Source organism: Peromyscus californicus, unplaced genomic scaffold (genome assembly GCF_007827085.1).
Source record: "Peromyscus californicus insignis strain IS unplaced genomic scaffold, ASM782708v3 Scaffold_14__1_contigs__length_90479793_seg_2, whole genome shotgun sequence".
Lineage (NCBI taxonomy): Eukaryota > Metazoa > Chordata > Mammalia > Rodentia > Cricetidae > Peromyscus > Peromyscus californicus.
This window is the reverse complement of record NW_026294436.1, coordinates 19,793,686-19,817,702: the sequence shown is the minus strand read 5'-3', so window position 1 is coordinate 19,817,702 and position 24,017 is coordinate 19,793,686. Positions and strand designations below refer to the sequence as shown.

General features: G+C 51.5%; 1 protein-coding gene across 15 annotated transcripts in view; it reads right to left on the bottom strand.

Annotated features, from left to right (window-relative positions):
- The window catches only part of Plekha6 (pleckstrin homology domain containing A6), a 141,873-nt gene that overhangs the window by 112,475 nt on the left and 5,381 nt on the right, over window positions 1–24,017 (bottom strand). For 14 of the 15 annotated variants that reach the window (XR_008217897.1, XM_052736943.1, XM_052736946.1 and 11 more), the window contains exons 2-3: window positions 22,599–22,675; window positions 19,059–19,116 (exon numbers count right to left, since the gene is read on the bottom strand). Coding sequence is in view for 13 of the 15 variants with exons in the window: in XM_052736943.1 (XP_052592903.1) it covers window positions 19,059–19,116; window positions 22,599–22,675 (135 nt within the window). In the remaining 2 variants the exon portion in view is untranslated. Of the gene's footprint in view, window positions 1–11,345; window positions 11,741–19,058; window positions 19,117–22,598; window positions 22,676–24,017 lie in introns of those variants that run through there. The other variant, XM_052736958.1, reaches the window with a different exon arrangement.

Below are 24,017 nucleotides of genomic sequence, written 5' to 3'. Positions count from 1 at the left end.
ACCACTTCCAGAGAAGCGTTGTACAGGTTGCTGTGGGAGAAGCACGCTGAGGAGAAACACCTATGTCAGTGGAATAGTTCAGAACATCCACTTCCAAACCAGCCATTTCAGCCAAGAAAAGGTCACCGTTGAAGACACGGCTTAGCTTAGTAAACGTGGGTCGATGACTTTGGCCGTGGTTCTGACCTGAGATTCAGAAGATGCAGGGCCCGATCCAGATGGTTTCCATCTAGGTTGAAAAAGGTCCTGTCCGCGACCTAGACTCTCTAAGTCTCACACTCCCTACCAGGGCTCACCAGGAGCTTGCCGTGGGGAGCTTCCTTGCATAAAACCCAGAAGAGCTTAACCAGGCACAGCCCGTCCAAAGGTATCTGAGCTCTGTCCCTGCCTGCCAGGCCTCCTATATTAGTCAATTAGCCCTCTTCCCTGGAGGTTCCTCCTCACTAAGAGACGTTTGTGTATGCCATCTTAGTCTCTCCCTCTTTGCCCTGCTTTCTTCACAACGAGACAGGGGTGCTGTGGGATGGTCTGTTTGGCAAATGTGTTGCTGATTGGTCAATAATTAAAACACTGATTGGCCATTGGCTAGGCAGGAAGTGTAGGCGGAACCAGGAGGAGAATAAAGCTGGGAAGTGGAAGGCTGAGTCAGAGAGATGCTGCCAGCCGCCACGATGACAAACAGAATGTGAAGATACCGGTAAGCCACGAGCCACGTGGCAAGGTATAGATTAATGGAAATGGATTAATTTAAGCTGTAAGAACAGTTAGCAAGAAGCCTGCCACGGCCATACAGTTTGAAACCAATATAAGTCTCTGTGTTTACTTGGTCGGGTCTGAGGGGCTGTGGGACTGGCAGGTGATAGAGATTTGTCCTGACTGTGGGCCAGGCAGGAAAACTCTACCTACACAGGGTCTTGAAGGCCCTCCATCTTGTTCCCTCAGAAGCCGCGTGCACAGTTCATCCTCCCAAGCATAGGTACCAGAGAGCTGGTGGAGGAGTGACTCCATCAGCACTACAACAGAGCAGCATAACTCTCCCCCCACTCTGTCTGGCTTCCTCTCCAGAGAGCTAGTCTCCAGCCCCTTAAAGCCACTACAAAGACACCCTCCTTTCCCTGAAGAGTCACTTGACCTCAATGTTGGCGAGAGGCACGGGGAATCAGCCACCCTAGGCACCATCCTTACTCACGTCTCAACATACATAGCAATAGTGGCAGTGACGGCAGGCTACCAGGGTGCCAGGGGCCTTACTCACTGAATCGTCTCACCAGGCTGGCAGCTAACAAGGAAGAGCAGAAAGGTGTAAGAGGCGAGGACTGAAAAGCAGAAGCCGGGTTAAGTCTGCCGTGCTAGCTGCAGTCCAGTGACTATGCTGGGTATAAATGAAGATCTTAAGTCCTTGCTGCAGTGAGACGTTGTGGCTGCTAGAGGAGCTACCATCCCGTGCCACCACTCCCCTGAGGGCATATGAGCAGGAGGGAGCCAAGAAGAAGAATACTACGCTCTGACTCCCTCACTGCCACGATATTGCCTGTAAAGCCTCAGAACTTCCTTCAAGTGCGGTCGGAGTTCCTCTAGATCAGGTTAAGAGAAGCTGCCAGCCTGGCCCCATGTGAATATGAACATGTGAGCCCCACATAGCCATGTGGGCCCTCCAGCACCTGCCACCTGCCTCCTCCAGCATGCAGCCTGGACACCCGGGAAGAGGTGGTCAGCAGAACATCGTGAGCAGCCACAAGTGACTGGTAGAGGCACTGTTATCTCACTCTAACTCACAGTTTGTGTTAAAAGAGGGGCAATAAGAGGGCTAGGGGAAAACCATGAAAATATCCATAAGTTCTAATTCCTTCCCCACCTCCCATTATGATCATCTTAGGAATAGTTTCTTCATCGGCTCAAAGGGATAATCGAAGATGCCTCTCCGCAAGCTGAGAGTACAGCATACTGGTTGGGTACACGGCAGAATATTTGAATGCAGAGATGACGGGCACCTATGTGAAAGATACTTGCACATCTTCACAATGTGAGTTGGTCCATTGTTAAGCACCGGACAACCAACCTCTTTGCACTCCCGTACAGTCCTGTAACTACCAGTTCTTATCATCAGAAACCCACCATGTCCGGTCCCTAGTCACCCAGCTAGAAGCAGAACTGTACACCCACCTGAACTCCCCACCACACTGACCTGATGGGTTACAAAGGGATCAAGGGGGAGAAATCTCAAATCTGACACCTGAGTCAAGCAGGTATCTCCAACGCTGTTGTTTTTGTACAGTTGAGAGGGCTGCCAGTTATGGTAATTAGTCTTGATTGTCATCTGGATTGGACTGAGAAGAACCCATTAGCAAAGCTCATCTCTGGGTGTATCTGTGAGGGTGTTTCCAGAAAGGATAACGAAGCGGAGGCTGGAGATGTAGCTCAGTTGGCAGAGTGCTCATCGGGCATACACAAAGTCCCGGGGTCGATTCCCAGGTGTGGTGCAAACAGTAACTCAGGAAGTCCAGGGAGGAACCTTAGGAATTCAAGGTCATCCTCGGCTATGTCTGAGGCCTTGTTTTTGTTTTGTTTATTTTGTTTTGTTTTAAAGGAAGCAGACAAGAAGGAAGGAAGGGAAAGAACCACACGAATTTAAGTAGTACTGGATGGAATTAAGAGTAGAAAAAAGAGACCTGGCATGGTGGCTCGTACCTGTTATCTGACCTACCTGAGCTACGTGAGACACTCTCTCTCTCTCTCCCCTCTGCCCCTCCCCCTTCCCATCATGCTTGGTTTGGTCATACCCTCCTTACAGCGACCGAGTGAAACTTTTGAAACCCTGAGACAAAATAAAACCATCCTCTCAGAAGTTGTTCATGTCAAGTACTCTATCCTCGGGATACAAAGTCCGGCAGGTCATTCCGATCTGTGGTCTGTGGGTACTGAGCACGGTAACAAGAAGCCAAGATCGATCCAGACACTGCTGAGGTCTGAGCCCCACCCCACCTCGTCCAGGCTGCGAGGCTGCCCGTTGGGGCTATAAAGGGAATACACCCTAACGGTGAGGGATGTCTCAGCTGCAAACACCTGGCCACTCTGTTTACAAAGGGCAAAGTCCCTGTGGGGAGGGATGGGTAGCACCAACCATTCTTTAAGTAAGTACCTCCCTCCACCTAAAAGGAGAGCTGGTCAGAGAGACTGAGAAACAGAACGCTGCGTTCACAAAGCTCACACAGTTCAAAGTGGAGGCCAGCAGTATGGATTTCTCCACGTGCTCCTAAACCCTCCGGGTGAGTTTGGCCAGCATTCTGCCTGAGTATTCCAGAGCCACTAGGGGCCCATCCCTCTAGCCCCGGCTGACTTCAGCCTCTAGGCTCTGAGATTTCCCACAGAACCCAGCTTGTGGTGGATCCCAAACGCTGCAGCCTCCTGCTGGTCAGCACCACCATGGCGCCCTGTGAAGGAGCTAGGAAATGAGAGGCCATTTTCTCTGGGAACTGGTTTAAGCCTTTTCTGTCAGAAACATCTCCCAAAAGCTGGACACTCACAGGCACGGCTCCAAAAACCCAACAGAGAATCTACCCTCCGTCACCTCCCCTCACACAGGGAGAACCAGGCTACCTCAGAGCAGCCTCCCTTTCTACATCGTTCTCCAACCCATCCCTCCACACCCCAACAACAGACAAAAAGCAACCCAGTTCTGGGTATGGTCCAGGTCCTTCACGTTGAGATGACAAGACAATTATCTTTCTCTCTGTATAAAAAGAATCTATCAATGGGCATGGTGGTGCACACCTTTAATCTCAGCACTTGGGAGGCAGAGGCAAGCAAATCTCTGTGAGTTCAAGGCCAGCCTGGGCTGCATAGTGAGATCCTATTTTTTTTTTTTTTAAAAAAAAAAAAAAAAAAAAGAACAAGAATAATAGCCCAGGACAACAGACTCACTCAGTAGATGTGATGGTTTGAGTGTAATTGGCCCCCACAGGCTTATAGGGGGTGGCACTATTAGGAGGTGTGGCCGTGTAGGAGTGTGTATGGCCTTATTGGAGGAAGTGTGTCACTGGGGGTTATGCTTTGAGGTTTCAAATGCTCAAGCCCGGCCCAGTGTCACTCTCTCTTCCTGCTGCCTGCCAATCCAGATGTAGAACTCTCAGCTCCTTCTCCAGCACCATGTCTGCCTGCATGCTGCCATGTTTCTCACTCACCATGATGATAATGGACTAAACCTCTGAAACCTTAAGCCAGCCCCAATGAAATGTTTTCCTTTATAAGAGTTACCGTGGTCATAGTGCCTCTTCATAGCAACAGAAACTCTAACTAAGCCAGTAGACAAGGAACAGACTGTGAATCTGAGCAATATACCTATGTTGAGGCCCTGACTCTGTGACATGCCTCTGTGACCCTCACAAGTAGTGTGACCTCTGAGCCTTGGTTACCTCACAGATGGAAGTTGCAAGGTTCCAACAGGCAATAGTCGGGTGGTTCAGAACGTAAGACAAAGCCTGGGGTTCCTCACATCCTCACAGTGCTTCTCAAACCCCGTTCCATGACTCACCAGTGGGTGTGAATCAAGCGAAGGGTCAAGGCTATATTTAGAGGAAGGTGGCGGGGAGGCTTCCTGGAATACAGCAGGAAGCTGTGGCAAGCAGAGGTAACACACTTGTTACCGGAGCAGGATAAAGAGCATGAGTCTCCCAAACAATCCCCTCAGGGGTCACCTTTCAAACTTCCTTGAAGGCATCCTCCCCTGTGTAACTTGCTCTCTGCCCTCGGCAGACTGGGATGGTAAGCTCCTGAGGGGTTGAGTCGCACCTCTAGGTCCCAGCCCTGACCCCAGTCCCTGCCACCAAACTGGGCTCAGACCCTGGAAGCAGGTGACAGCTTGGGAAGCATCGACCAAAGAGAAAATCAAGGTGGAAGAGGGGACCCACTGTGGATTGCACTGGTCAGGCAGATCCAAATCAGTCCCTCTGTTTTGCAGATGAGGAAACCATGTTTACAGGGGGAGAGCGGGGCTAGCCTGAGACCTGTGTTTGCATGGCCCATGCCGGGAAACACACACAAGTAAAAGCATACATGGGGGCAGAGACAACCCAGTGTCCCGCTTTTCTCTGGATTTCCCGATCAGTCCCCTGAAGGAAAGAGGAGAGGGCCGGCCCGGGAGCACACACCCGTCTTCCTCTTTGTCCCACCCTATCCTTCTCCATCTCTTTTGAGGCTGATCCCCACCCTCCAGCTCAGCACCCCCCTCCCCCAAATACCAGCTCGCTGGTTACCCAGGCAACTCAGCTGGGAGGCTGCCAGTTACCGTGGCAACCCAGCATGGCCACCAGACTGCCTTGCATAGGAAGGTCAGGGGACCAGCCAGGCTACTGAGCAGCTGGGATGTTGCTGACAGGATTGGCCCAGGCTGGGAGGCCTACATGCCTGAGGGAATTAAGTTCCTGCTGTCTGGGACCTCTGTTTCCCATGAAGCAGTCTCCTCCAGTGAGGAGCATGAACCACATGCTAAAACCTCCCTGGTTCAGTCACCCAAGCCTGATCCTGCCAGGCAAGCTTTTTTGTTGTTGTTGTTGTTTTTTTTTTGTTCTCTCTCTATAGTCCTGGTTGCCCTAGACCACTGCCGCCAACCTTTCAAATTACACGTGTGTGTCTGCCTGTGTGTATGCATGCATGCGCACAGCTCACAGGGCCAGACAACAACTTGCAGCAGTCAGTTCTCTCTTCCCACCACGTGGGTCCCAGGTATGGACCTGCGATGCTGAAGTCGGGGGCAAACTCCGTCACTTGCTGAGCCTTCTCCCCAGCCACCCACAGCCTTTTTCAGGGCTGCTGTCACCTCTCCTGAGAGACAGTCTCTCAGACCGAGTAGCCACTGGCTGTCACGCACGCACGCAGCCTAACTCGGGGTCTCCCACCCTCCTCCCACTCTGGGCACGCCCAGGAGTCAACATACATGCAATGTGTGTGTCTCTCCATGGAAACATGGCCGTGATAAAAACACACTAACCCCTCTGTTTTTACCATGCTGGTCATGCTCTGGGTGCCTTCTGCAAAGTCTTGTTTCTTTCTTTTTCTTTTTTGGTTTTTCGAGACAGGGTTTCTCAGTGTAGCCTGGATCTCGCTCTGTAGACCAGGCTGGCCTCCAACTCAGAGATCCACCTGCCTCTGCCTCCTGGGTGCTGGGATTAAAGGCGTGCGCCACCACCGCCCGGCATGTAAAGTTTCTTGGTTGATCCTCACAAGCATGTTGTCTCACGGTGCTGACCGAGCCACCAAAACTTAAGTCAAGGGACTTGTTCAAGGTCACAAAGCTAAGATGACCCCACATCTCTGTCTGTGAAAGTCTTTTCCTGTCAGGATTACCTAACCTTCCTAATGCTGCAACCCTTTAACACAGTTCCTCACGTTGTGGTGACCCCCCCAACCATAAAATTATTTCGTTGCTACTTCCTAACTGTAATTTTGCTACTGTTATGAATCGCAATGTAAATATCTGATATGCAGGATGTCTGATCTATGACCCCTGTGGTGGTCACAACCCACATGTTGAGAACGACTGAGCTAACAGGAAAGTCTATCTGGGCTGTGCTATAGAATATATCTATTTTATTCAGAACAATCATTTGCCCACCTGCCTGCTCCCTTATTAGACTGTGAATTATAAGATTCTTTTTTTTTTTTTTTTACAACATTGTAGGACTTTGTCTCAGGGGAAAAAAAAATTCTTTGCAACCTAGGACCCTCTAGTACACAGTGGATTGATTACTCCCATCTTAGAGAAGAGGATGTCAGAGGGATGGGAATAAGAGGGAATCTGCATTCTAAGCCTCCCTTGTGGTTCCAGCAAGTCTCTGAGCACTGCACCATGCTCCCGTCCATAACCGACCCAAACAGCTTTTGTGTCCTTTCATACCTGCAGTGAGGTAGCCCCAGGTTCAGGTGAGGCCAACAGGCTGACTGCAGTCTCCAGAAAGCCACCGATGTTCATGATGACCCAGGAAACAAGCAAAATCAAGAAAAATGACCTCAACACCCAGAGCCGGGTTGAACTTAACAGGGTAATTGCAAACATTTGACTAATTAGAAGCAAATTGGCATTTGCAATTAGAGATGCATGATCCTCTCAGGCAATGAGTCAGACCGGGCAGACAGTGACTCCAATGCTAAGGCGAGGCCTCACCTTCACCAAGCACTCTAAGCCTGAAGAGCAGAGTTCCTGCCAACCCCAGGAAGGCACAAATGTAACCAGGTAAACTGAGCAGCCTAGAACCAAACGTTTATCCTACAGGACACAGGTGTCTGTCTCCACATCGCCTGAATCCACACAATAAGGACTAACATCTACAGGTCTACAGAGATCAACAGGCACCTCCATACCTACTGCCCCACTGCATTCCCAACAGCACACCTGTCTGGCTTTTGAATGACTGCACAAAACCCGCAAAATATTAGATCTTACTACTCATCAAAACAGTTGAAATGGCAAAGAAATCAAATTACTGCCATAAAAGATGTTATCATATATGGGCTGGTAGTCATGTCACAAATTTCTGTGTGTATGGTGCGTGTGTGCGTGTGTGTGTGTGTGTGTGTGTGTGTGTGTGTGTGTGTGTGTATGCATGTACACATTCATATTTGTGTATGCATGAATGTGGAGGCCAAAGGTCAATGTTGGGTATCTTCCTTTACTGCTCTCCACCTACTTTTTGAGATAGGTCTCTCCCTGAATCTGGAGCTCACGGATTTGGTTAGACTTGCTGCTGGCAATCCCCAAGGTTCCTCTTTCTCTCCAGTGCTGATTACAGCCATACTGATGAGCCCTCATGCTTTGCACAGCAAACACTTATGAGTGAGCCATCTCCACTGGCCTGCGAAATGCATTCTTTAAAAAAATTATTTAAATTTTAAAATCCTGGGGGATGGGTGGTCTGAGTTTGTGCATGTGAGCGCAGGTGCTTCTGGAAGTCAGAGGCGTAGGATCCTCCCAGACCTGGAGTCACAGTGGCTGTGAGCACCTGAAGTCAATGCTGGAAACTGAACTCCGGTCTTCTGGAACGGCAGTGCATGCCCATAACCACTGAGCCATCTCTCCAGCCCCACAAAATGCATTTTTTTTTTTGGAGGCAAGGTTTCTCTGTATAGCCCTGGCTGTCCCAAAATTCACTCTGTAGACCAGGCTGGTCTCGAACTTGGAGATCTACCTGCCTCTACCTCCCAAGTGCTAGGATTAAAGACGTGCGCCACCACAGCCCAGCTACAAAATGCATTCTTAAATACAACTACTAGGAATGTGAGTAAGTGCTTTTGCACACAGAATTTGGTCAACTTTATCCAAATATTTTAAAGTAAGCAGCAATTTTATTTTTAGAAATGTAACCCAAGGGGGAAATATCATCGATATGTATAATGATTGGAATATGTGTATTTCATTTTATAATTGTTTATAAAAGGTGAAAATTTTGAAATAGCCACTTTAACATAAAGGTGAAAATTTGGAACAAACACGTAATGAAATATTAGGAAACCACTTTAAAATATTGTAAAAAACAATAACGACATGGAAAATGCTTATATGACAGCAATATACAGCTGGCTAAAAATTTGAATGATTCAGGCATATTAGAACATACTTTTAATCCCAGCTTAGGAGGCAGATAGATGGCTATGAGTTTGAGGACATCCTGGTTTATATAGCAAGTTCCAGGCCAGCCAGGCCTATAGTTAGACTCTGTCTCAAAACAAAAAAACAAAACTTTATGGCATGTATGTATGCTGTCACAACAAATCTACTCATATGTTTGTGAATGAAATCTAAAAAGATACATCAACCAAAATGTTTGAAGTAGATACCAAATCTCTTTTCATGTTTCTATGTTAAATAACTATTTTAGTACAGAATAGAATTTTTGAAGTATAGACCATCATATCAATTCTGTGTCTTGAGGTTTATACTAAGGGAAGAAATCCTAAATATCAGGGGAGCATGGGAAGACCCTTATAAACAAAAACTGTACATATTGTGTTTATTTGTAAAAGGAAAATAAAGCTGACAGCCTAAAATGTTCAAAAATGGCTATGTGAAACACACTTCACCCACATGTAGACTATAAACAGCGTATTCAAAAGCAACACATTTTTTTTTTTTTAATCCTCTGTGAAAGAGAAGCCTGCCTGTTTTGTGAAGCTTCAAAGCCCCAGAACCAAAGGGTCTGACTCAGACAGGGGAATGTTCCCACCATGCAGGAAGTTGTTGTGAAGTAAGGAGGCTGGGTCCCCGGGAGTCCCCCAGGCTGTCGGAGGGCTCAGAGGGGCTTGGGGGGAGGCAAGTACAGACAGGTTAAGGAGCGTCAGTGGCAGGGATGCTCACATACACACACAGCAAGAGTCCACCCGAAGTAGACTTTCCGACTTCCTGCTCCCCACTTCCTCCCAGAAGAAGTTTGGTTCTGAGAGCATTTTAACTAGTTCATGCCAGTTTGGCTGGCTATGTCAACCTCCTGCTTGGGTCTTGTCCCTCAGGCCAAGCTCTCACTGGCGCTGCCACCTTCCTCCTCCCCTGCCCCTGGGGACAAATGGATGTCCAGGGACCATCAAATGGGCTGCTGGGCAAGTGGTGAGAAAACAAGAGCATCAGCCACGGCCTACTCAGCTCCCAGTGACAACCCACCCCTGTCTGGGGTGCAGTCCAGGTCAGTCCTAGGAACCCAGAGCGCCTTTGCAGAGCCCACCCCTGGGCGCCTCTGGGCCTAGATGAGGGAGGTTGTGATGGCAGCCCTCCCAGGGCAGGCGCCGGGCTCCTCGATTTCCTCAGTAATTACTTCATTTGCACCGAGCAGGAAGAATCTAACTCAATCATCCAGGCAGACACACTAAATGTAATTATCTATGTAATGCGTCCTGCACCATAGCCTTCCTGTGGAAAAAAGAAAAAAGCAGCCGAATTGGGGGGGAGGGAGGCCCCTTTGTCTCCAGCCCACGCAGCACGCCACCAGGATTAATTACACACGGCGCTAACACGTTTATCACCTCGCCACCCGATGGGGAAACCAAGGGCTTTTAATAATTCATATCTGTGGCCCAGCACTGCGCGGTTGTGCGGAGACACAGAACCCTGCTCTTTTCTGCAAGAAAAGCTCTGCGTTTGTGCAGGTGCACGGGGGCTGCTCTTGCCACGGCTCTGGGAGCACTGCCGCCCTGCTCCCCTCTCCCTTCGACCGCCGGCCGGCCGAGCCTCGGTGACAGGGGCCCACCCCTCTCCGCTGGCAGGATGGACTCGGCTCTTGCCCAGGTTAAAACGCAGCTGCCCAGAGGTGAAGGCTGCAGCTGGACAGTTGCAGCCTCAGAACCCTCCTCACTTCCACAGGGCTCAGAGGTCCCGGGTTGGGGACCAAGCTGGCACCTGCAGTGCCCCGCAGCCATCTGGACAGGGGCTCCGGCAGAGGCGTGCCAGCCAGGGCTCCGCCCACACATGCTGAAGACCCGTGCCGGAGTGCGCCACTGGAAGATGCCAGATGGAGAGCGAGAGGTCTAGAGGGACTTGGGAAGAGCTGCCCAGTCCAGAAGGCCACCACCTCTTGGGACATTTACTGGGGACCCTGTCCTTCTCTCTCTCCTCCGCTCCCCTCCTCCCACCATGCCCTAGCCCGCCTCTCTCTGCATCCAGGGTCTCCCACCTCTCACTCTCCCCGCCAGACTGGCCTGCAGGCTCAAAGAGCATCTCCCAGTAGCCGTTTCTCCCTCCTCCTCTTTCCCCTCTCCTCGCCCCTCCCCCTCCCTTGCCCATTGCTGGCCACTTCATCCCCAGACTCCTCACACAATAGCCCCGTCCCAAGGCTCTAAACAGCAGCAGCCTGCTTTTCCATTACCAACACTGCATGTTCCTTCACTCTTCATCACCCCCTGCCCACATACCCTTCAGCAGCTACCTAAAGAACCGCGGATGCCCCCCTGAGAAACCAAGAGTCTCTGACCCCTCCCACTGAAAGAGAGCCTCCACCGACCTGAACCTGACCCCTGAACCCTTCCATCTCTCCTTCCTATAAGATTAGAGGTAGGGTGGGGCTGGACCTTGGAGGTTGGCAGCCCCAAGGCTGCCCTCTCCCAGAGACGCAATTCAAACGAAATCAATTCAGATGGTGCCGGCCCTTCTGGGGGATTCAGAAGGGGGTGAGGTCACAGAAAGGCTATAATTAGCATTCGCAGCATCCATGATCCCCAAGGAAGGCTGCCAAGGCTGAGGATGAAGAAGGCAGTTCACTGCAGTGCATGCAACCTTGGCCTGTGCGGCCAGCATCGGCTGCCAGCCCTGCCCCAGCCCAGCCTTCTTCCTCCCACCTCCTAGATATGATGCACCTAAACGGACTCACCGGCTGGGCCTCGGAGGTGTGATCCCGCGCTGAGAGCGCTAAGTGCGATTCCAGAGGCACTCCTCCCCCAGCTCGGGCCTGCTGGGGTCCTCCTCCCCCGCCCCTGGGGACCCCTTCCGAAGAGCGGGGCACTGGATCTAATCTGATCTAATCAGTCATCCTTCCCGCTGGCAGGTCCCTGGCTCCGGGGAGAGGATGCTGTTGTGGTTACTGCAGGATCCAGCACCTTTCCCAGGCAGAAGCAGCTGGGCATGCTCCATCGGCTCCCGTGGGGATTTCAGGACCACGTGACTCTCCCTCCCCAAGCTGTCACTTAGGATCAGGAGTAAATAGTCCCCGGAAAGGTTTAACTCCATCCACACCAGTGACAAGCTGCTAAGCGCCCTTGCAGCCCTCCCCTCAGAGAAGAAGGGGTTGGTGGGCGCAGCCTTTCCGCCCTCCCACAGCCAGGACAAGGCTGCCCCCCAGAGGGCATCCGGGCCTGCACATGGGTAAGCAGCATTTTCAGAGTCTTCCCATGGGAGACTGCAGAAAGCTAGAAATTTTGGCCATGGGCTTGGCACTATGGTGGGGCGTCATGCACCAGTCTGCCTTTCAGCTCTGTGACGGTCCCCATACAGAGGGACCATCTCCGGGTATCAGGAGGGCTTTGCTGGAATCCTGATACTTCCATATCCCCAACACAATGAATTTAAAGGAAAAAGATTAGGAGAGATCTGGGACCCATTTATAAAACACCAGGATCTCCTAGTCTTCAACCCAGACTGGTCTCTGGTGACCTTGGATGAAGATGCTGGTCACACCCCCAACACCTGTGTTCTGCACTATTGATGAGCTATAAACAATAAGGCTCCCCCTTTTCTCTCCTCCACTGTGCCTCAGTTTCCTTCCGCTGACATCTCTCTGGGAAAGTAGATTCTCTATGACAATGGGTAAGTGTGATGGATACCTTGGTTTCATAACCAGGATCAGAAGGGAGTGGGAGTGATTTGCCCTTAACTTCCAGGGTTAACATCTCAGCTGCATCCTGGACACAAAGCTGGAGACTATACTATGGAGGTCATTTCTGAACTTAGAAATATCCCAAGAAGCAGAGATTAAATGTCAAGTCCCTGCAAGGCCCCACCCACGTGATAATTCTATCATTATTTGTTAATGGACTGTCTTGAATGAAAAAAAATTAAAAAGCAGCCTGGGCTGAGGATGTGGGCTCAGTTGGTCCAGGACACATGAAATGAAGCCCCGAGTTCAAAATGAACACTTCATAAAATGTGGTATAGGCAAGAGAATCAGAAGCTTAAAGCTATCCTTGGCTATTTAATGAGTTCAAGGCCAGCCTGGGCTACATGGGACCTTGTCTTAAAAGAAAAAAGAAGAGCAGAAAAGCAACCTCTCCCCACTCAAACCTGAGTGAATCTCGACACAGTGTATGAGCACCCCTGTGTAAGCATCATTTTTGCCAAAAGCTGAAGTACTTTTCTTAAAAAAGAATCTACGTTAGAAGGCACAAGAGAACACCCCCATCCCAGCACCCAGGAAGAGACAGATGAGGGGAGTGGGGATATAGGGGAGATTTGATGGGGTAAAGTCAGGGGCCTGGGGAGGTACCTGAGGGACAACCCTCATCCCTACCCAGAGCAGGTCAGCACACAGGAGCCTAGCCGCTCTCTTGGGAGGGTTTCCCTCTCCTCCCCTCCCTAGATGAGCTGCCAGGCTGGTCCTCAATGACTCAGGGAAAGCCTCTCAGCTAAAGGGGCAGGGAAGTTGTGAGGAAGGGCCCAGCGCCAGGCCCGTTCACCTGCCCGGCTCTCCAGGACTTGGCAAGGATGCCTGGTACAGGTGGGGCCGAGTCGGCTTCTAGGCAGCCAGAAATGAGGGGCTCTTGGGGGAGTCTCCGGCCTTGAGAGGTTGATGGAGCAAAGTAGGGTTGGGAAAGGGATTCCAGGAGGCAAGAGGGGAAAAGAAGGGGACAAGGACCTCAGGCCTCATGCCGTACAACCCTCAGGTAACTGGAGAGGGCAGCCAGCAGACAGGCCTGCTGGGCGGGTTTCCTCTTTGGCAGACAGAGGGCCAGAGCTTCAGACAAAGCTCTGCCTCACCTAGAAGCCTGAGCCAGGAGGGTGGCTGCTTCTAGGGGACACCGAGGCTCCAAGGGGTAGGAGAAGCCAAATGGATGACTGGGCTGGGCATGGTGCCTTCCTTCTGGGGAGCAAAATGGGAGATGTACAAGGGCTTATGGGGCTGGCAGGACGGGGGAGGTAGAGCTGAGAAAGCAAGTATTCTTTGCCAAGTCTAAATCTTTCCTCTGTTAGCCCAGCTGAGAAGCAAACTGCTCCTGGGAAAGGCTGAGGAGGAGGCCTGAGGAAGGAGGATCCCCCCACAAAAGCGCCTCTGTGGTCCTGCCTTCGTGCTCCAGGACCAAGCTCACCTCACTCACTCTTCACAGCCCTTCAAAGATCATCCCTATTCCCCACTCCCCACATGGTCCTGGTGGTCACTAAACTGATGGACTTAACTGCCCCTCAGTGCCTAGCTCTTACCCAGAGACCTTGGCCACCCTGGCCTCATTCACTCAGACCACACCATCTGGGAATCAGGGGGATGTTGGATGGATAACTCGGGTTCCAGACTCAGCTCCACCCCTGACTAATGCAGCACCTTTACACTGGGCACTTGACTGCTGGGCCTCAGTTTTCCTCATCTGTAAGTGAGTTTGTCTGCACCCTGGATCATCCCTTGCCTTCTGCTTATCTGTCCCATTCTTTCCTGTCTTGAGTGACATTTGCCTTTCTCGAGACAGAGCTGACAGGTCCACTATGCCAGAATTGCTGCCCTGTGGCTTCTCTCTTCCATCCTGTCCAAAGGACAGCAGAACAGTTCTTGGTGGCTCCACCTTAGGGCCTAGAGTGTCTCCTCTGGGGACCCACAGGCTGAGGATCTACTGGACTCTTGGTGACCCGCACAGCCTCTAGGAAACTACACGGGCTTCATCAGCCGGCTCTTGAACACCTGTGGGCAGAGCCCTGGCCTCTGCATGTCTGCCTCCCAGCAATCCCTGGAATGACCTGAGCAGCTCCTCGGTGCACCAGAGGTCCAGGTAGGTGTCCAGCTGCCTACTTGGCTCCTTCCTGCAGGAAGTATTCAGACCAGAACAGGAAGGAGTGCTCGGGGCTGGGCGGGGCTCCCTGGGTGGAGGAGCGGCAAGCGTTATCAGGGTGTAGGCCACCTCTCTGCCAGGGCTCCTGCCCTGACAGCTCTGGAGGGAGAGGCACTCCTGAAGACAGAGGAGACCTGTTCCCCAGTAGGCTGCTAGTGAAGGAAGCAGGAGACCGGGGCCAGACTTCCTATTGGCCAGGAACTGCTTTCACGCACCTGGCTCAGAAGTCCACCAGACCCACAGTAACAGAACTGCAGGGAGGGATAGTCAAGACACCCCCTCCACCTCCCACCCTCCACCCCCCCAGTTCCTGGCAAGTGCTACAGCAGTGGATCACCACCCAGCAAACCCTTTTGAAGGGCCTGGTCTGTGGACCATGTGTGCTCTGCTACCCTCCTGTGGATTAGTGTGGTTAGTGCACACAGGCCCACCATGAGCTCTGGCCACCGTGTCTCTAGCCTTTTCTCTTCTCACATCCCCTCCATACTTGGCAAACGACACATTTAAAACCTCAGCACACTAAAGCAATACACCAGTAGCAGGTACCATGAGACCTGCCTCCCAACTACCATGAAAGGACGGGCTTCATGAAATACAGTTATCAGACTTGCTAAATACCCAGCCCAGAGAATGTTACTATTTGCTCCTTGAAACTCCACTCCCCATGCTAGAAGAAAGATCTCCCCAAATTTTCTGAACATGCGACTTTTTTAAAAAATTACTTCTTGAGATCCAGGTGTGGAGTCTTCATAGTTTTTACTTTACCTCCCAATCAAATGTCAGAAGCCTTGGTGAGACTTGACTGTTCATAGAAAATAAGGTGTTCAGGAGTCATTAATTCGTTGGTGTGCTCATTTGGTGAGGGGCATGAAGCTCCGGGCACCAAGAATGCTAAAGTCAGCTGCGGCATCATGGTAAGAACACAGCAGTGAAATCACCCGCAGCAACTCCTCTCGGGTTGGATTTCTGTACACTTCTAGACAGCTCAGTTTCCCTACTAGTTGCTAAAACAGAGATGACATAGCCTCCCTTACCAAAAGGATTACAATGAGGTAACATAGTAAAGCCCTGAGCTCTGAGAGTGCCTACTGCTGTCACGGGCCGTGGCCATTTCATCATAATACACACAGACAATAGTGTCTCTCTCCAGACGTCATAGGCACCCCTGTGTCATCCCTGCCCCATGAGGAGTCTCAAGGTTCTCAAGATGGCCCCTAACGGCGGATCCCGATCAGCTGGAAGCCTGTTCAACTTGAGAAGTCAAGTTGAGCGAGGAACTCCAGGGAAGGCCAGCAATCTGGATTTCAGAATCCCTCCAGTGACTCGGGTGCATACCAGGGATGGAGACTCGCTGATGGAGGAAAGCTGGTATGTGTGGAGATAAACAACTGTGATGCCCAGGGCCTTCCCCACAGAGCAGAGAACAGGGAGGGGCAAGGAGACCGGTCCTCACATAGAGGGAGCAATGTGCACAGAGCGTCCTCAGGTGGAAAGCAGGTCTATGAGGAGGGGACCCCAGACTCTAATGACCAGGAAGCAGGGCTGAGAGGACAATGCTGAACCCAGTCAGGACGGCCTGGACAGGCTGGAAAATGGAATTTAGTCCTTACCCTGTAAGCAGTGGAAATACGGGAGGGTTTTGGCAGACAATGACATGAGCACTTTATACTGGGGGTTGGGTGGGGGGCACTCTTGCAGCATTCTGACCAGGGGCAGAGAAAATCAATGGAGAAGCTATTAGAAAGGTCTAGGTAGGGGTGAACTCAGGCTGTGGCCTCAGGGATGCTGGGAACCAGGCAGCTTATGGGACAGGAGGGGTGATGGACCTATGGGAAGGGCAGGGAAGGGAAGGTGAGGCTCTCCGCTGTGGGGGTCTGCCCATAAGAGGGATGCAGAGGAAACCATTCATGTCGGCACTCACTGAAGGGAGGGGTTCTGGAGACAGTTAGAGTGGTATCTGCAGCAGTAATTAATTGAGCTTTTATTTATATCCCGTTTTTTTCCACCTACCCACCCATTTCAGTAAATCCTGGGTTCCGACAGTGTGGCGGAAAGATACTGGGCTAATGGAAAATGAGATAAAGCTTTTCTCAAAGATTCCTCGGCAACAGAATACTACCAAAAGGTAAACGAGCTGACACTGGGCTTGGCAATGCTGTGCCTGGCCCGGGTTCCGGCCCCAGTACCACAAAAGAACCAGCTGACAAGGAGGAGCCAGATACCTGGGCAGAGGAGGAAGAGAAAGTGCTCCAGGCAGAGGGAACAGCATGTGCAAAGGTCCTGCGGTGGGTCTGGGTTTGGTGTGAGGAAAGGGAAGGTGAGCGTCAGCATAGCACAGCTGTGGGAGAGAAGGCCACAGAGGTGGGCAGGGCGCCCCATCTTAGGGGGTAATTTCTTATTTGTTTATTTATTTGGTTTTTCGAGACAGGGTTTCTCTGTGTAGCTTTGCGCCTTTCCTGGAACTCACTCTGTAGACCAGGCTGGCCTCAAACTCACAGAGATCCGCCTGGCTCTGCCTCCTGAGTGCTGGGATTAAAGGCGTGCCCCCCACCGCCACCGCCCGGCTTTAGGTGGTAATTTTTTCAGGTTCCTTTTTATTATTTTAAATTATTTGTCTGTGTGTGGGTATGGGCACATGAGTGCAGGTGCTCACAGAGGTCCCCTGGAGCTGGAGTTCCAGGCCCTTGTGAGCCACCTGATGGGGGGTGCTGGGAGTTACTCTTGGGTCCTCTGGAGGAGCAGCATAGGCTCTTAACTGCTGAACCATCTCTCCAGCCTCTCGGTGGCAAATTTGAAGGATGAATGAGACGAAACAACATTGAGTAAACAAACCCACAACTGAATGCTCACCAAACAAATATTAAGATGCTGTTTCTAAGAACGGGAGAGGCAGAGGGTGTTTAGATGAAGCGAGCACTGGGTGTGCCCTACAGAGGCTTAGCTGTGGAATCATGTGACAACAAGCAGTTTCCAAAGAGGTCATGTGCAGAAAGGCCTTTTTTTTTTTTTTTTCCTTTAAAAATATAGTTACCACTGCAGGGCAGGGTGGGGCACACCTTTAATCCCCATATTTGGAAGGCAGAGGCAGGTGGAACTCTGTGAGGTCAAGGCTAGCCTGGTCTACATAGCAAGTTCCAGACCACTCAGGGCTAAATAATGAGATTCTGTCTCAGTAGAGGGGGGTGGAGGAAAGATGACTCAGTGGTTAGGAGCACTGACTGATTTTCCAAACGACCCAGGTTCGAGTCCCAGCACCCACGTGGTGGCTCACAGCCATCTGTAACTCTCCTGGGAGATATGGCCCCTGGTAGCACCGCACACATGTGGTACAGATACACATGCAAGCAAAACGCCCATACACATAAAGTAAATAAATAACATAAATCTGGTCAATAATCACACTGATGTCTGTGCTGGCTGGTTCTGAGGCAGGGACTGAAAAAAAAGATGACACCTAGTTGTCCTTAGGGGTGGACATTTTTTTAATTGTTGTTATCATCATTATTACTATTATTATGAGTACGAGGAAGAGTACTAAACCTCACAAATGCTAAACAAGTGTCCACCACGGAGCTGTATCGGTCTCCCTAAGTTACCCAGGCTGGCCTAGAACTTAGTATGTAGCCTAGGTGGGCCTTTAATTTGGGATCCGTCTGCCTGTCTCCTGAGTAGCCAGGATTACAGGCCAGCATCACCAGGCCATGATAAGGATGAGGATTTCAAACAAAGGAGGGCTTCCTTCCTCTTTAGAAGCCATGGCTATCTCTGGCAGAGACAGTACCCCAGCTCCAGGGCAGTGGGCACTGGGACTTTTTGGTGGCTGCAGAATATAGGGGTGGTTCAAGCCAGACGCCCACAGGCTTGGGCACAGAGTTTCACTTCTGGCAGTAAGCTAGACCTGAGATGTAGAGACAGACAGACAGACACTGAGTTCCAGGAAATGAGTCCAAGTGTGTGGCTGTGGACCTTCAAAACCAGAGTCGCATCCTCTGCCTGCCTGCCTCTAGCCAGGCAGTTCCCAAGGCTTACCCTCAGCCACTCCAGAGTCAAAATTCATTGCTCACATGACCCGGCCAATCCCTTAGAAGAACAAGATCACCTCGTGTCTCAAGGGCCACAGAGGCCCCATCCGGAAGAAGAAGAGCAGCTGGGCCTAGCCTTGCCATTGCAAGCCTGTTTCCTCCCAAGAACTGGCCCCCTAACATTCCACACCCCACCTCACACCTCAGTGCCCATCTCTGTCCCCTCCACTCTTGCCTGGTACGTCTATGACAGTCTCTCCTACACATGAGACGAGCCAGTCATTCTGCTGGTTCAGCCCAGCCCAGAACTCCATGACCCCTACCACAGAAACCTTTCTGTAACTGACGCTAGTCACAGTTAGGCCAAATGACACATGCTTCCCGGTGCCTCTGGCCACCCTCAGACCCGGTGGCTGTACCTAAGGTGATATACCAGATCCTTCAGCCACCTCCCTCCCTAGGAGACATCCATGACTAAGACGAAAGCCAGATCAAAAGGTGAGGTTAACAAAAAAAAGGAAGCGATCTACTCACTTGATGAAGTATACAGCTCCTTCCGGGGTTGAATCCATCTCCCAGCCCTTAGGCAAACCTACAAGGAAGCAAAACCATAAGTTGAGAACTCCTGGAAACAGCTACTCATCTCTCCTCTCCCCCGAGCCTGGGGCCTGGAATGGCAGGAAAACTCCAGAGGAAGGCCCAGTGTCCAAGCAGCCAGTGCACCTTTCACAACTTCCTTTGCCCATTATTTCTAGCATCCAAGCCTTCATCAATGAGGAGAGAGATGACTGAAGATAGAGGGGACCTCTGGCAACGAGCACATGAAAGAGCAAGGCAACAAAACGAACCACTGCTTGACGGTATTTCTCATTTACCCCACAGACCTTCTCTGAGCATCTGCACTGGGCCAGCTCCAGAGCCAGACCCTGAGACACACAGCAGGGAACCCACAGACGCTTGTCCTGGAAGGTCCTCAGAGTCCTCTGATCCTCTCATCACAGAGGTCAAAGCTGGTGCCAAGAGTGGGTGGCCCCAGGATTCAGAGGTCCTTAGCACCCAAGATCTAACTGGGACACAAGTCTCTGAATCCCAGGCCAGTGTTAGGACCTCCAAACGGCTTTGCCACAGGCACTGAGGACCTGGGAAACAGGTCCCAGAAAACAGAGACTGGCTTTGGAATTTCCATGCCATCTCTGCAAAAAAGGTATCCACAGAGAAGCTCAAGAGGTCAATGGCAGAATCACTGAGGAAGGTGACCTTGGCCGGGTGGCACGATGGACACCATCTCCAGAGAGCCTGGTTAGGTCCCGACTCCCCTGCTGTCTTAGGGTTACTACTGCTGCGACGAAACACCATGACCAAAGCTACTTGGGGAGGAAAGGGTTTATTCGGCTTACATTTCCATATCACTGTTCATCCTCAAAGGAAGTGGAGGCAGGAACTTAAACAGGGCAGGAACCTGGAGGCAGGAGCTGATGCAGAGGCCATGGAGGGGTGCTGCTTACTGGCTTGCTCATCATGGCTTTCTGACAGAACCCAAGACCACGAGCCCAGGGATGGCACCGCCCACAATGGGCTGAACTGTCTGACATCAATCACTAATTAAGGAAATGCCCTACAGGCTTGCCGACAGCCCTATCTTACTTTGAGACATTTTCGTCACTGAGGCTTCCTCCTCCTCTCAGACGACTCTAGCGTGAGTCAAGTCGACATCAGACTAGCCAGCACACTGCTCACGCCACCAAAAGAGACATACTAGCCAGGTCCCACCTTCCCGGCACAGAGATTCCCCCCACCCCACAGGAGAGAACCTTGAGAGAATCTACACCAGCCAGGGCCGGCGGTGATCACTCCTCTTACAGGGAGCAGGAGCCCCCTGGCTGACATATTGGAAAGTGGGAGAGAATCCACTCTTGGTCAGTCCAAACGCCTGCCTGGGGCAGGGGGTCTCAAGACACAGCCACCCTCTGCTAGTCTGACTCTTGCATTGTCTTGCCACCTGCTTTGGTTGACACACGCAAAGAGCAGCGCATGAGTCTGGGGAGTGGCTGGCCCGGCTTGGATCCATCATTTTAGTCCCTTGTGTTTATGAAGATCCTGTGTTTCCATTATTGCTGCCGTTTCAGCAGAACGAGACAGTGGACTCAGCTCCTGGCCCCTCAGGAACAGGCCCAGACGAATACCATACCATCTCAGCAGCTGCCACTCGGTGGGGTGTCCCTTCTCAGACACGTGTGGCACCTCTACGAGTCTAATGTACAGTATGCAATGTACCAGGTGTCAGACCAAGAGGGAAACTGAGGCCCAGACAGGTTAGTCAACTTGCTTAAGGTCACACAGGAAGTGTCTGGGCCGGGATGTGAGTGCTGGTCTGCCACCTCCAAAGCCTACATTCTTGCCTCTGTGTGGCTCCATAAATGCTACTTGTTCCCCTCGGTCCCCGTGGGAGGACGCTCCCATTCAGAAGGGTGTGTGGGTTGGCAGCCTCCCTAAGTAGAGGGATCCCCATTGGGTCAGAATCATAAATAATCCTGCCACTGTGATGTGCTGGGAAAGGGGCCAGGGTGGTTTCTGTCCTCTGCCTTTTCTAGCAACTTCCCTCCACACTGCCCTCTCTGCCTGGGCAACACCAAGAGCGCTTATGTTCCTGTCCAGGCGGAGTGCCCGCTCAGGCAGCTGCCCTCCCAGCAAGCTTCAGGGGCATCTTAACTCCTTCCCAGCCTTGGACAACCAGTCAGGCTGCAACCAACACGGAAAGAATTGTCCCCCGGGCTCTTGAGAACCTTCCAAGTCCAACCTAGGGCGATGCTGCCCTCAACTAGAGCTGCTGAGGCCTTGCACCAGCACAACCCACCAGCAGAGGAAACCAGCTGTGACATGGCGGCAGGTGGCCTCACTTCACTTGAGTTCGAGACCAGACAGTGGCAACTGCAAACCCCCACCACCACCACCATCTCTTGGGGTGCCAGCTTTTTTACATGGCGCTTGCTTGCTACCACTTTGTAAGGTTTATAATCCTCTCCCATTTACACAGATTAGAAACCAAGTCCCAGAGGAGCCAAGCCCCTGCCCACGACCAACTAATGGCAAAGAGAGCCGCCGCCGCCGCTACTGGAACTAGGTCTCTGCACCTCTGAATGTGCCTTTCACGGTGACCCCACTTCACTTATTAGCCAGGTGGCCTGGAGCCAAGTAGTTCCTCTCTGTCCTTCATTTCCTCCCCTAAAATGCAAAAGTTGAACTCCATGGTCCCTGAAGCCTCCTTCAGCTCTGATTCCCCAGGCAAGATCTAAATAAGTAGGTTCTGGCCAGGTCAAACCCTTGCCAACGAGTCCAGCAGAGCCAGCTGGGCCCTGTGAGTGACGGAGGCTGGTGTCTGGCCAGGTACAGGCTGTAAAGGGCCAGGAGACTCTCCCCCAGTACGGCTCATGCCCCCCTCCCTCCTGGCCTCTCACCCTAGAGGAAGGCCTCTCATTCGCTTGCAGCCCCCCAGGCCTCCTGGCTCTCTCCTCCTGTAACCCCGGCTGAAATATTTCTCCAGCTGTGTCTTATGTGGCGTTGGCCTGTACACATTCCACCTTTCCCACTAGCCTGGGAGACCCAAGAGGGCAAGGAGGAGACCAGTGTTAGCCTTGCCCTCCTTCTCCCCAGCTGAAGGAGTTCCACCAGCCACCAAGGGCTATTTGCATTTAAATTGATTAAAATGACTTCCAGTTCACTGTAGACGAACCACATTCCCATTGCTCACTAGCACACATGGCTAAGGACAGCTGTATGAAGTAGCACAGATGGAAATCAGTCCAACTTAGCATGTAGCACGGTGGCTGGGGTCTGCCCAGTCCAGAGCCTCGGGAGAGCAGCAACCTTCAGGTGGATCTGTCTTCTAAGATCTGTGGAAATGCACCCCTTACAGGTGTCCTGTTCTACTCCCCAGGGGCCGTTCGGAGGCTAGGATGAGTATACCCATGGCAAAGGAGAAGTTAAAGCCGGTCTGGGGCCAAGAGTTCCTGTGACCACCTCAAGCTGTCATCTCCTCATTAATTGCACAGGTTACAACTGCAGGTGACTCCTTACCTGGGCTGGAAGAGTATCCACTCTGGATGGGTGAGTCCGTTCCAGGGTGCACCCAGCTGGTTGACTTCTCCTCATCACTATGGAAGGACCAAAAAGAAGGGTCAGGTTCACAAAAGGCTTCCTGGAGCAGTGCTCTCCCCTCCTGAGATGGCCATGCCCACCCTACCACGCATTTGTTTATATTCATATCTGCAAAGTCAACCCTGATGCTTCAGAGGTGAGCAGCATCTAATTGTGGCTTTGAAGAATCCACTAGTCCAGCAGGAACACAGACAGCACGTAGACACACCGTGAAGCAGCAGGAACATAGACCAGACCCCGGAGGCCACAGGTGCAGAGTTACCACAACGGACGGAATGCCCCTGCCCTTGCTGAAGAGGCCACCTGAGAGTGACCGTGAGGACCTCTAACAAGCAGTTCCTCAGGTGGCCGAGAGGTGGTCACTGTGAAGATTCCCTGCATTCCCTCCACGTAAAAAAACTCACAGAAAGTTGGGTGTGGCAGCACATGCCTTTAACTCCAACACTTGGAAGGCAGAAGCAGACAATCTCTTGGAGTTGGGGGCCAGCCTGATCTACACATCAAGTGCCAGGCCAGCCAGAGCTACACAGCATTTTGAAATGCTATCTCAAAAAATAAAAAAGGGCCGGGCGGTGGTGGCGCATGCCTTTAATCCCAGCACTTGGGAGGCAGAGCCAGGTGGATCTCTGTGAGTTCCAGGCCAGTCTGGTCTACAGAATGAGTTCCAGGACAGGCACCAAACTACACAGAGAAACCCTGTCTCAAAAAAATAAATAAATAAAAATAAAAAATTTTAAATTAAAAATAAATAAATAAATAAGGATTGAGGACAGAGCTATAGTAGAGAGCTTGCCTTGTACGCACAAGGCCCTGGGTTCCACCCCCAATACCAAAAAGGAAAAAAAAATGGACAGATTTTGAATCTGAGGTTCAGATAAGTTATGTAACTTGCCCAGGTCACACTAGAAAGTGATGGAGCCAGAATTCAGACCTGCCCACTGCCCACGCCCCATTTGTTTCCAGTATCTTACACCCAGTGAGGTGGGCTCCCCAACACTCTCGATCTGAGGGCACAGGAACTCATGGGTTTTCTCCAACCCCACCACCCAAGGAACACTAATTCTTCCAGATGTGTCCCAACATGAAGCTCCTGCCTGCCAGTCGTGGCCATTTCAGGATGGACAAGGTGGGGATCTTATGACATGCATAAGATCCACAGAGTCTATTCAACTTTTACTGTAGTAAGACTGACCAGAAACTGCGTGCGTATATAAATTAATGTTCTGATAAATGTGAAGAACACCTTGAAAACTGCCACCAAATCAAGATAGTGAACCCCCAACTCTGTGTGCCCCCTTGTGTGTCCTGTCTCCCACCCTCCCAGCCCTGTCTACCCTC